This window comes from Podarcis vaucheri, assembly GCF_965113315.1.
Source record: "Podarcis vaucheri genome assembly, chromosome: 7".
NCBI classification, from domain to species: Eukaryota; Metazoa; Chordata; class Lepidosauria; order Squamata; family Lacertidae; genus Podarcis; species Podarcis vaucheri.
The window spans coordinates 69,779,039-69,791,552 of record NC_138765.1 but is presented as its reverse complement, the minus strand read 5'-3'; the positions used below and the strand labels follow the sequence as shown (position 1 = coordinate 69,791,552).

At 45.5% G+C, this 12,514-nt stretch overlaps 1 protein-coding gene across 2 annotated transcripts in view; it reads left to right on the top strand.

Moving 5' to 3' along the window:
* KAZN (kazrin, periplakin interacting protein) overlaps positions 1-12,074 on the top strand; it is a 232,924-nt gene extending 220,850 nt beyond the window's left edge. For both annotated transcript variants that reach the window (XM_082230264.1, XM_082230265.1), the window contains exon 8: positions 1,101-12,074. In XM_082230264.1, coding sequence (XP_082086390.1) covers positions 1,101-1,268 — 168 coding nt within the window. In that variant the 3' untranslated portion in view covers positions 1,269-12,074. The remainder of the gene's footprint in view (positions 1-1,100) is intronic.
* Positions 12,075-12,514: the final 440 nt, after the last annotated feature.

Here is a 12,514-nt window from a genome sequence, read left to right as displayed (position 1 = left end):
TGGGTTGTTAGGGGGCTTTACCCACCCAAGTAAGTCCTACTCAGAGTAGACCCATTGAAATTAATGAGGAAATGTCCATTAATTAAGCTGTGTCCATTGATTTCATCGGGTCTACTATAATGTTGGATACAACCCACATTGTTTACAGGGAACCCAGGTGCATCAGTCTTCTTAATTTGTAGAGGGTCCGATCCGAAAACAATATACTGAACAATGTATCTGCTACTGTCAACCTCAAGGTGTGTTGGGGAGGTTCTAGACTGAAGCTCCTTTCCTTGTCACCTATCCACCAGTGTCAGGGGTAGTAGAGGAAATCAGTTCTCGTCTCACTTAAAGTCAAACTTGCATAATTTGTAGTTCCTGAAACAATGTATGGACCAAAGCAAGGCCATCCTTAGAAATTCATATTTCTTGGCAGTTCTTCAGCCAAGTAGTGATGAGTACATAAATGCATTTGCCAGGGTCAAATGTGCATGAAAATGCATATAGTGCTGGATTTTTTTATTGCAACAATGTGTGTGCATTAGGCAAATGTGTATATCAGGAGAAATTCTCATTAAACTTGCAATGAATTTTCATTAGGATACTTTGGGGGGGTGGGATTCACTAAGCAACTTAGAAATGTGGAGAAGCAAATGTAAGAGTGGGAAAATAAGAAACCCAAATAAACAGAGTTGCCCATCTCTGACTGGCCCCACTTCAGAAGCGCACACCCATTTTTTTGCTCATCACCAGCCATCTTCAAACATCTGAAGGGCTGCCACATGAAGGAGGACGCAAGCTTGTTTTCTGCTACCCTGGAGGGTTGCGACCCAAACCAATAGATTCCAATTACAAGAAAGGCGATTCCAGCTAAACATTAGGAAGAACTTTCCGACAGTTGCAGCTGTTTGACAGTTAAACAGTCTCTTTCAGGAGATGGTAGCCTCTCCTTCACTGGAGGTTTTCCAGCAGAGGTTGGAAGGTCCTCTGCCAGAGATTCTTTAGCAAGGATTCTGGCATTGCGGGGGGTTGGACTAGATGACCCTTGGCTGTCCCTTTCAGCGCTACGATTCTGTGATGCTTTCCATGAAAAAACCTGCCGTCTCCTTCCTCCTCAGTCTCTAGAGGACCTCGAAGACCAAAAACGGAAAAAGAAGAAAGAGAAAATGGGCTTCGGATCCATCTCCCGCGTCTTTGCCAGAGGGAAGCAACGGAAATCGCTCGACCCCGGGCTCTTCGATGGTACCGCCCCCGATTACTATATCGAGGAAGACGCCGACTGGTGACGGCCTGCCTCTCCCGCTCCCGCTTCTGGTGTGCGTGCGTGTGTGGGAGTGTCTGTGTGCGCAAGCAAAAAAAAAAAAGCCTCTAACCGAACCCAGCGGATCGTGAGCCCGTGGCCTCTAATGTAACCCGCTGTACATAAACCCCCAGCGATCCCCTGTGTGAACCCCCTGCCCTGCCCCCCATTAACTGTTGTCTATGGAGCGATGCCAGTCGTGTTGTGTGACCTTCCCTGGTTCTGTTCTGGGGTGTGCTTTCTTTTTTATTTGTTTTGTTTCTTCCCGCCCCCCGCCTCCTCCGACCCTGCTTTCCCCGCATTTCTTTTTTACTCTTCTTTTTCCTCTTCGTCCCCCCTCCCCCTTTTTTTTACGAAACTTGAAAAACTTGAAGGACTGCTGTGTATCTGTAAATAACAACGACGACGAGGAATATTGTGCACTGTGTGCTTGTAAATGTCTCCTGTCCCCCAAAAAGCTGTTCTCTCCCCCCTTTTTTTATTGCATCCCACCCTGAGATGACGTCTGCGTCTCGTGTGTTTTTGCCAAGATGGCTGCCGAAAGGGAGAAATGGTGTGTCCTGTTCTCGTGGGGCGGACGCACTATCTCATGGCGAGCCAGCAGTTCAGAAGTGTGTTTGCGGCAGGGATGGGCAACAGCCTTGTCTTATGGGCAAGAGATCCAGCCACCAAGTCAAGCTTGTTGGGCTAGACTGGAGAGGAAGACCACTCTGTTGCATGAAAGCTTTTCCCCCAAAATCCAAACGGCAGGTGTGGGCCCTTCAGTCTGGATTGAGACCTTGGTGTGGAATAGCTTTTTGCTCTCCTTGCAGTCCTGCTCCAATGCAAGTAGGAGATGCCAGACACTGATTTGGATTGGGTCCACAGCAAGCAGGTGGGGTGAATTGAATCCAAAACTCCTCCCACCAGGGTTCTGGTCCAGCCTGCGGACACCACCTCCCATTCTTGTAATGGTTGGATATGTGGATGGTGTCCCCTCTGCTTTGATCACTTTTGAGACCTCCTACTGAATTTAAGCCAAGGGGTTGTATCCCTACTCAGAGAAGACCTGTTGAGATTAAGGGACCTAACAGAGTCATGTCCATTAATTTCCATGGTCTGCTTTGAGTAGGTGTTATACTGAATACCATCCCTAAGGTAAAGGGAATTTCTGTGCTGCCATATGGAGTTCCCTAAGACTGGAGAAGTTGGCCATCCCTGCTATTGCACAATCATATCGCCAGAGAAATCTCACCGTGAGGTGAGGAGTCCCTGTTGGCAATAGGTTGCCTCCTCTTATAAATATGTCCCTCCTGAGGTGGTGAAACCAGGGCTGTACCAATAGGAAGAGAGGCTGTGAGGACCAACCCCACCTTCAGAATACTGGAGGACGCGTCCCAGTGCTATTTTTCTAGAGAAAGAGGTGCCAGAGCTCACCATGAAATTCTCCAATGGCGCAATGGCACCCACCTGAGAGGTGCTGGAGCTGAGCTCCAGTGAGCTCCGGCTGAAAACAAGACCTTGCCACTTCCTAAATGTGCAGTGTTAGTTTTAAAAATGTACATTTCTAGTCCTTTTAGTTGTGAAGATATCAGGGAAACCAGGAAGAGGAGGTGCTATCCAGTCGCTCACTGCAGACATTGCTGCCTTCCAGTGAAAGCAAAGAGATGGTAAAGGTGAAGGGACCGGGACCCCTGACCCCATTAGGTCCAGTCATGGTCAACTCTGGGATTGCGGCGCTCATCTCGCTTTATTGGCTAAGGGAGCCGGCGTACAGCTTCCAGGTCATGTGGCCAGCATGACTAAGCCGCTTCTGGCAAACCAGAGCAGCACACGGAAACACCATTTACCTTCCCACCGGAGCAGTACCTATTTATCTACTTGCACTTTGACGTGCTTTCGAACTGCTAGGTTGGCAGGAGCAGGGACCGAGCAACGGGAGCTCACCCCGTCGTGGGGATTTCAGCCAACAAATCTTAAGTGGAGAGGGGGAAAGAGAGAGAGAGAGTTAAGGCTGCCATCTTCCTGGGAATATTTCCTGTTCAGCACATTGGAGCTTACTTCTAAGTAGAACTATGCTGTATCTCTTTGTTTTCTAAAACGGACTGTGATTAAATAGCAGGTATCCCCAACCTGTGGCCCTCCAGATGTTTGGGGACTACAACTCCCATGATCCCTAGCTAACAGGACCAGTGGTCAGGGATGATGGGAATTGTAGTCCTAAACATCTGGAGGGCCAAAGGTTGGGGATGCCTGACATAGACATATCTGTAGGATTGAGGGAGAAAATCAGTCTCATTCACATTTAAAGATGGACTTCTCTAATTCACAATTCCTGAAACAGTCAGGAACCTAAGCCCAGCCGCTTTGCAAAATTCACACTTGTCTGAATTTTGCAATGTGGCTCTCTGGCCAAATAATGTATACAAAAATGCACTAACCAGGGTAAAATGTGCATTGAAAGGCTTAGGTTGATGAAGATAGCATACAAAAATGTTTTCTATTAGGGGAAATGGCTTGTAAACATGGGTACATTAGGCACAATTGAATTAAAAATGCATATATTATTTAAAAAATCACAAACTGATATAGAAATATAGAGGACTGAATTTAAGATTGGAAAAATTAGAAACTGAAATTAGAAACCCTAATTAGCAGAATATGTAGGTATTTCTGGCTGTTCTGGACTAATTCCACGCATCTGCTTAGGTCCACCACTACTACTACAAAATGCTTGGGTGAAAGCTCTGGGTTATATCTAGCTAAGTTCTCCTCAGAGTTGACCCATTCAAATTCATGGCCTTAGGCTGGCAATGTTCATTAATTTCAGTGGGTCTACTCTAAAGCGGACATAGCTGGATACCACACACTGTGTCCTTACCTTTTTATCTGCAACTGAAAACCACCACACAGAGGTGCATTTGTAGGAGGAAGTAACAAGCGAAATGGTTATAAAGACAAACAGCATCACTGTGAGCTTTTTCTGCGAGCGATTGTGCAAAGATACCCTCTGGACCTTTCTTTTCTTTTGCATGTGACAGACATGATCCTTCAGCCCACAGTGGGCTTCTGAGCCAGACTTGTGGCAAACGAAACATTTATGCTGCAGTTCATAAGTGACCATATTCTTACTTGTGGTCAGAGTGCAAAGGGGAGTGGGCTTTGGGTGCAAAGCCACCCCCAATTCCAAAAATAAAAGACCCCAAACCCCAGTAAGATGACCTCTTCCAGGCCAGAATACCTGGAATCATATGGATGTAAAGTGCTCGCTCTTGCTTATCTTCCTAATTTTTCTATTTTGTTTTTTAATGCATACTCATCTGGAATAATTCCTTAACCCTCTTTTTTCTCCCTATATTGTTTTAGTTTTTAATTTATTTGCACAATACAGAAGATGTATTCTAACTAAATTATTACATAAATATTGGAATTTATATTTTTCCACGTTGGGTGGGGGTTTTGGACGGGTGCTGTTTCTACTTCCCTGCTCTCTGGGAGTTGAATTTGCAGAGCTGAAGTATGATGGATTTGATGCCAAGAGAACAAATGTTAGTTTTCCCCATTTCCCTTCTCCCTGCCTCCATCCACCCCCCTCCTCTCCCTGACTCTCTGCCGGAACACCCAACCAAAATGCCAAATGTGCATTTCTGTCAGTTCAGGTCACTTTCTGGTTAACTCACATCAGCTGCTGCCGCTGCTCAGAGCGGCACAGTGATGCGATATTATTACTTATTTCCCTAGATAGTTTTTCATGGATTGTGAGTGACTGAAGTTCAGGCCTTGCAAGAACATCCAAAGCTGCTTTGAACTCTGTCTCAACCCCTCGCTTGACATTGTCATTTGTCCCCACCCCGCAGGCAAGATCAGGGATTTCACACACTGATGTTCTGAATGTGCATTCAGATCAGAAATGAGTGAACCATAATTCAGCCACAAAATGGCCAACGTCTTCCTTGGATTTGAAATGTCAAGGAGACTTCAGCGAGAAAAGGCAAGTGAAAAAAGTTGCTTCTGTAGGACCAAGGTATGGAAGCAAGCAATGGCCCATTGTCTAAGGTGATATTTTATGTCAACAAAAACCTATCACTGCTTCACACAGTTGAAGACACTGGCTTGGCCCATTGCCACAACTACTGGGAATGTAGTTTTGGTTTCTTCTTTCCATCCACCAGCTCAGTTTCCACCAACAAGAGGAAACCCAAGCAAGGTGAAGAAGCGTAGGCCCAGGGATCTGGAGCTGCCTTGGTCCTGAGACAAGGCCAGGACCCTGAACAAGGGCAGAGATGCTGTACAGAGTTCTGTAGCTGGCATTCAGGACCACGGATAGCAACCCTGCAGCTGAGCCAGGAAGATCATGTTGTCTCAGCACTGGCCTGAAGCAACTGCCAGGGCTTTGTAGTCTGAACTGAAAAGTTATGGGGAAAGCCCAACCCTTGGAGTGCTGCTGATGGCCAGTTAAAGGACTAGTGCTGTTCAAGACAGCTGCCGGCTTCTCAGCAGTGGGGTTTGGCATTTTGAGTACTCCTTTAGGGGAAGTCGCCTGGGTATTCTTGAGCCTCCAAGGAATCTGATGACTACTGATTAGAGTCCTGTGGGAAAAGTACCTCCTTGGGTTTCAGGGGCTGGTGTGTGGACTGCGTTGCCAGCAGATATACCCAGGAAGGATTAGGGATCCACCTCCTCCTCAGAGTTACTATTGCTTGATGACTTTACATCCAAGGACTGCTGGTCCAGAAACCATGGCACTTCTGAACTTGATCGTCTTTCCTTGGTCAATTGATCATTAGCCCTTCCAGATCCTCTGGCAGAATTGGGAGAACTCTGGACCAAATTTTGTAATCCTGCAGTTGAGACAGAAGGAGCCATTTGTCTCATTTTCCTAGGGGCAATGGGCAGTAAATGCAGTTCAAAGTAAGCAAGTGTCAGGTTGGGGCGAAAAACCCTAAATTTCACATATCCACTCGTAGGGTCTGAACTGGTAGTGACTGACCAGGAACGAGACCTTGGAGTCTTAGTGGACAGCCAGATGAAGGTATTGACCCAGTGTGCGGCAGCTGCAAAAAAGTGAATTCCATGCGAGGGGTCATTAGGAAAGGAATCGAAAACAAAACTGTCCATATCATGATGCCTTTAGATAAATCTATGGTGAAGCCACACTTGAAATACTCTGTGCACCTCACCTCAAAACGAATATTTTACAGCTGGAAAGCTTTCACAAAAGGGCAAACAAAACAGATCAAGGGTTATAACATTTGGGGGGAGGATTAGTTTCAGGAAAGGATGACCAAGAAGTGACAGGATAGAAGTGTGCATGATACAGGGAAAGTGGATAGAGAAAGTTTTCCCCCGCTGTCTCATAATACTGGAACTTTTGGGCATCCAGGGAAGCCAAGTGCTGGAATATTCAGGGCAGCCAAAGAAAGCACTTCTTCAGATAGCTCATAGTTAAACTTTAGAACTCACTACCACCAGAGACAATGATGGTCAACAATTTGGATGGCTTTTTAAAAAAAAGATTAGACAAATTCATGGAGGGTCAGCTTCTTCGTAGCTTCCAGCCATAGTGGCTCTGCTCCCAACTCCTAGAAGCAGTGTGTCTTTGGATGCCCATTGCGGAGAACCACAGGCTCTTATACTCAACTCCTGCTTACTGGTCATTCCACAACCAGCTGATTGTCCATTCACAATAGCACAGAACCGGACTTTCTTGACAACAGCAGTTACTTTCTGGGTTGCTCCCTCTTTGCATAAAGCACAAAGCAGAGATTGTGAAGATCTTCAGGTGTCTCTTTAAAGCATGTGTCATTAGTCAGGTTTCCCAGGACTCTCTCTCTTACATTTTGGGGGCTGCATCTTATGTGAGTCCAGGTCAGATTGCATGCATTGAAATTAATGTGCATGGCTAACTTAGGTCCATTCATTTCATTGGGTTTACTCCTAGTAAAACCTAGTTTGATATAGCCCTTGATTTTTGTTCAGGGCTCAGTTTTATTTATGATACACAGTTGTGTTTTTATCCCAGTTTTTATGTAATGTTGTTGAATTTTTGCATTTTTATCACTGAACTCTTATTTTTGCAAACTGCCTAGGGATTATTATTTTTTTACTGTGCTGAGCAGTATATATTTTTTAAATTAATAATGAAAACAAACCATGGTTTTCGTTCTTAGCTTGCCAACAACAAACAAACCATAGTGAAACTTCTGAACTGGGCTTGCACCTAGCGCTAATAACTATTGGTTATTAAGCCATGGTTTAGTGTTAAATGAGAAGCAGAGTTGGTTTGGTGTGTGTTTTCCCCTGGCGTTTTTTCAAGGGCACTCAAGTTCCTTCACCTTATTTACTTCTACAGTACCAATGAGCATATGGTGGAGGGGCTATAGCTCAGTGGTACGGCATCTGCTTTGCAAACTGAAAGTCCCCAGTTCAGTCCTTGGCATCTGCAGGTGGGGCTAAGAGACACCCATGGCTGAAATCCTGGAGAGCTACTTCCAGTCAGTAGAAAGAGTACTAATAAATATGGCCTAGTGGTATAAGAAAGCTTCCAACATTCCTGTGTGCATTGATAAATCACTGCCCAAAAAAGTGGTGCAGATGTGATCGCGTACATGATTGCATAAGGTGTTTTGTGCAGTGTTTTAGTGATGGGCGCATGTGCTCTGGCATATTGCTTGAACACCACACAAATAGAACCAGATACCCCTATACAAACAATTGTATCAGATTTGCTTTTTGGCAGAGATTTGTCATTCCACAGGTATGTACATTTACATCATTGAAACCACACACGCACAGGTCTCAACACCCACACAAAAGATCTCGACACAAGCATGAGAATGCAATTATCACTTTTTTGCAGGGTTTATCAAAGCATCAGGTGCAAATTTGCAATGCGGAGGATAGGATTCAAACAAACTGACAGCTAAACATGCCTAGCACTGTGGAATATTTAGAAATAAGAAACAGGGTTCCAAACATACACGTTCTGTGTCAGTAACAAGATGAGAAAACTAACTGCCCTGCTTTTTGGCCTCTACAGCAGCTGCTGCACTGTTGGTGCTAAACAACCATTTCTTTGCAGGCATAAAAACAGGAATGGAGAAGGTGCAAAGGAAGATCTGCGGACCCTGAAATAGCAGTAGCTCATCAGCATGGTGCCCATTTAAGGGTGCAAGTCAGCTGCAGGGCAGAGAACTGGATCTGCCTGGCAGGCAGGACCCTTAACTCCCTCATTTCTCAATGGCCTAATGTCCTGACAATGGTGCCAAAAGCCCAAGCAGACAACCAGCTGATTGGCAGAGTTTGCAAAGAGCCACACACCAACAGATGGTCGCTTGCAGAGTACAATGCCCAAGGCTTTTGCAAGTGCCTCCAAACCCTCTTTGGCCTAGACACTCCTTCACCATCAAATTTGGGGCATGTGGGCTTGGCCAAACATCACTTTGTGGGCCAAATGAGTCCCAACAGGCCTGATTAGCCCTGTAGGCTGAAGGTACCCCACCATGGGCTTAAGGTCTCCATTAGGCCCTCTGTTCCAAATTTCTCGGGATCTCTGTTGCTCCCTCCTACATGAGCTGGGACACAGGCAGAGGGCTCTTCAACAGAGGGGGGCAGATTGTGGCCTACACCTAAGAGCTGGCAAATATGGTAGGGAGCTAAGTGGGTGAAACTACTGTTGGTGGCCAATACAAAATATTGATTAAAAATTCCTATTAATATTTATTTTTAGAAACTTGCTGGCCAGGGATGTTGAAATCCACACAGGAACAGCTGAGCCTGGAATCTTTCAATTTAGACTCTGCCTCCCCTTGGGGTGAAGTATTTGAAAGTCCCCTAGACTGTGGTGTCCTCCTGGGCTACAGAGTGTCTTCACCCACCTACCATTGGTCCCCCTTGACCTGGTAGGGCTACAGAAGCTTCCAAGTCAAGCTTTGAATTTGCCTGGGCAGTAAAAAAAAAGGGGGGGGTAAAGGACCCCTGGCAGTTAAGTCCAGTCACAGACGACTGGGGTTGCAGCTCTCATCTCGCTTTACAGGCCGAGGGAGCTGGTGTTTGGCCGCAGACAGTTTTTCCGGGTCATGTGGCCAACACGACTAAGCCACTTCTGGCAAACCAGAGCAGTGCACTGAAACGCCATTTACCTTCCCGCCAAAGCGGTACCTATTTATCTACTTGCACTTTGCCTGGGCAGTAGCCAATGTCAAATATCATAGTAAAACCTCTTTTTAACATAGATCTCCTCCATGACCTCCACCAATTTAGGAGTAACAGACAGCCCCCCTCTACTCTCAGTTCAGAATTTATTGATCCAACCAAGCTTTTTTTAATTAAAAACAACTCTTCTTTAAAAATTAAGAGGTTTGGGGTCCCCCCCCAAAAAAAGCCACATTACACACCAGATGATATCAGGAGGACAACAGAGCTTGATCCCTTACCTCTCTGAGCTGCCCCCCCAAGCCCCATCCACAGGCTCCTGGGCCACGCCTCACTGCCTCCAAACTGCCTAGCAGACATAGGACCCAGAAAACATTCCAGCAAGGCCTTCATTCATCCTTCGCTGCCTGGACACCAGAACAGCAACACCCCATGGGCGTGTAGATTTCCAGCAAGCAATGTCCTTTGGATTGCATCCCCCAGACTCCCTTCCACCCAGGGTGCTATAGTGAGGACACTCAGCCATGTGACTGCCTTGGGTGCTACTCTTGAGGCATGCTGCACCCTGGAAACTTAAGCACGTTGTGGCTCCTTGTTGATCTGTGCGTGCCGAGAAGCTTGGTTTGTTTTCTCCTCTGGAGAAAAATGGCTCCGGGGACATGGCGCACAATTCAGGGCACTCAATTCATAGCACGAGAGCGGTTTGCTTATGGACTTGGGGTGACATCTCGCCATCTCCTTGCCCCCTGAAGCTCAGCACCGCCACGGGCACGTGCTCCACACACACACACACCCATACAAGGAGCACATCTCTGGCAATAACGTTTCCCCTAGTTACACAGTAAAGTCGTTTTAGCCAAGCTTGGGAGTGACTCTCAGGAGGAGACACATTTGCCTTGAAAATGTCATGTGAGAATCCAAGTTCTAACAGGGGCGCTGCAACCCTGTGGTCTTTCATCCCTTGGTTTAGAAGATGGAGACATTCCTGATACCAAGTCAAATGCTGTCAGCAGAGGGGAGTCTGTTTTAAGGACAATTAATACATGAGGAGATCCTGCACTGGGCTTAAGTAATTTTATCTGATTTGTTCAGGAGTCCCGTCCCCCCAAAGGAGCTGTGTACAGTACAGTTCTGGCCTGTGACCATTACTGCAGACATAGGTACCTCTGTTCCCTTATCCTTGTCCAAGTTTCTAGACCTTATGGTTATGGAAATAATCTCTGTGCAACAACGGCTGATAGAATCTCAGAAGGGTTGGAGCCGAGGAGATGTGCTAGGCCCCTATGCTCCTCCCATTTGAGCTGAAGCAGAATAAAATGGCGCAAGGCAAGTAAAGAAGATATGCAAACAAGCTTCGGTTTGTCATTTTTATGTCTCCTTGGTGCCAGCACATACACAGGAACTCTGGAGCCTGTTAACTGCCTCATACCCGTTTTGTTGACATAAAAAAAGCCTCCGCTTCTCTCTGTCCCAGAACACAGTGATTTCTAACTCCCCTCTGCACCAGCAAGACCTTGCAGATGTTACAAATGAGCCATTGCTTCTTTCAATCGAGCATTTCTGCAACCAAGTCATCTTTTTTTTGACAGTGGCATCAACCTATTTTTTTTCTAAATCCGGGGGGAGGGGGGAGGGGTAGTGGCAGGGGTAGATGCCTTTTGCCAGGCTCTTAGTAGGAATTACACCTCAGGCAAAAAAATAAAAAAAGCTTTGGGAGGTGCTTTCAAAAGCCACCCCATCTCTTCCCTGTTCCCAAGACTTTGCTTTTCCAGTTAATAGGCAGCTAACCCAACCCATCATGTTGCAAACTTAACAAATGCCGTTTGCCACTCTTGATAGTGGAAGGCAATGGATTCTACGGTGCTGGGCTGGCTTTTGAGAATCCCATCTTTTTGGAATGGGGGCACCTTGTCTTAAGATTGCAAGGAGGACTGCATGAAGGTTCTGCTACCTGGGGAAAGCGGAAATGGACCCTGCCAGCCAATGTTGGTATGAGCAAGGGGTATCTTACAGCTCAACTAGATATTATGTTAATGGCAACATGTATGTCCTTTGTTATGTAAAAGTGCAATTGCAGGGAAGCCAGGGGGGTGAGCAGGGGAGTTTAACCCTTTCTTTCTTCCCCACCACAATCTTGACAAAAATTGCCTCTCCAAAGCTGCTGTTTATATTTCAGAAGGAAGTTCCCATTAGCCTCAAGTAAACAAGAGGCAGAACATTTCACTGTGGGTCACTTCTTTGCAATATGCTACACATTCCTTCCCTCCCCACCCCCATTCCCTTCCCCCACCTTCCCTTTTAATCAGAGTTTAAAAATCCAAACAGCAAAACTTCTGGGATATATTTAGACATTTCTTCTTCTTTTTCCATTTCAGCTTTCTTGTTTTCTCTCTTTAAAACAAAAAACTCCCCCCTTTTTCGGTTTTGTTTTGTAAATTAGGAAATAATTATTTTAAAAGCAAAACTAAGAAGGTGATTTATTTAAAAGAGAACTACTACCATAAAATAGCTTCTGAACTATGGGTAACATTAGATTTAACTTTTCTTTTCTTCCCTCCCCCAACATGTGTGGGGAGAAACAATTCCTTGAAGGCATGGATGCAGATATGAAAATATTAAAAAAAATACACAACAACTAAATAAAGCTTATTTTAAAGTACGTTTTGTTATATGTGACATGATTGTTTGCTACTCTTTGGATATCAGAGCCAAGACTGATGGAAGAGCTGAGAAGAGGAAAGAAGAGGGTTTCATTTCTGTGGATATTTTTGCTGCGCAAAGTGTGTGGGGCAATCAAATTATTATTATGATTATTATTATGATTATTATTATGATTATTATTACCACCACTCTTCACCCTAAGGTCCCAGGATGGGTTACGGCAATATAAATATGTAAGATTAAAATCAGTGAAAATATTTCCCAATCAGAGGAATAGTGTGGGTTCCAAAAATATGGATCTCTGGTGTCAAAGAGGTGGCAACTTCAGCGCACAATGGAAGCTATACAATTTGGGCACCAGATGCACCAGTGCAAGGGGGGAATTCTATGGCTTAGGGGCTGACACAGAGAAGGCCCTGTTATGGGCCGCTCCACCGA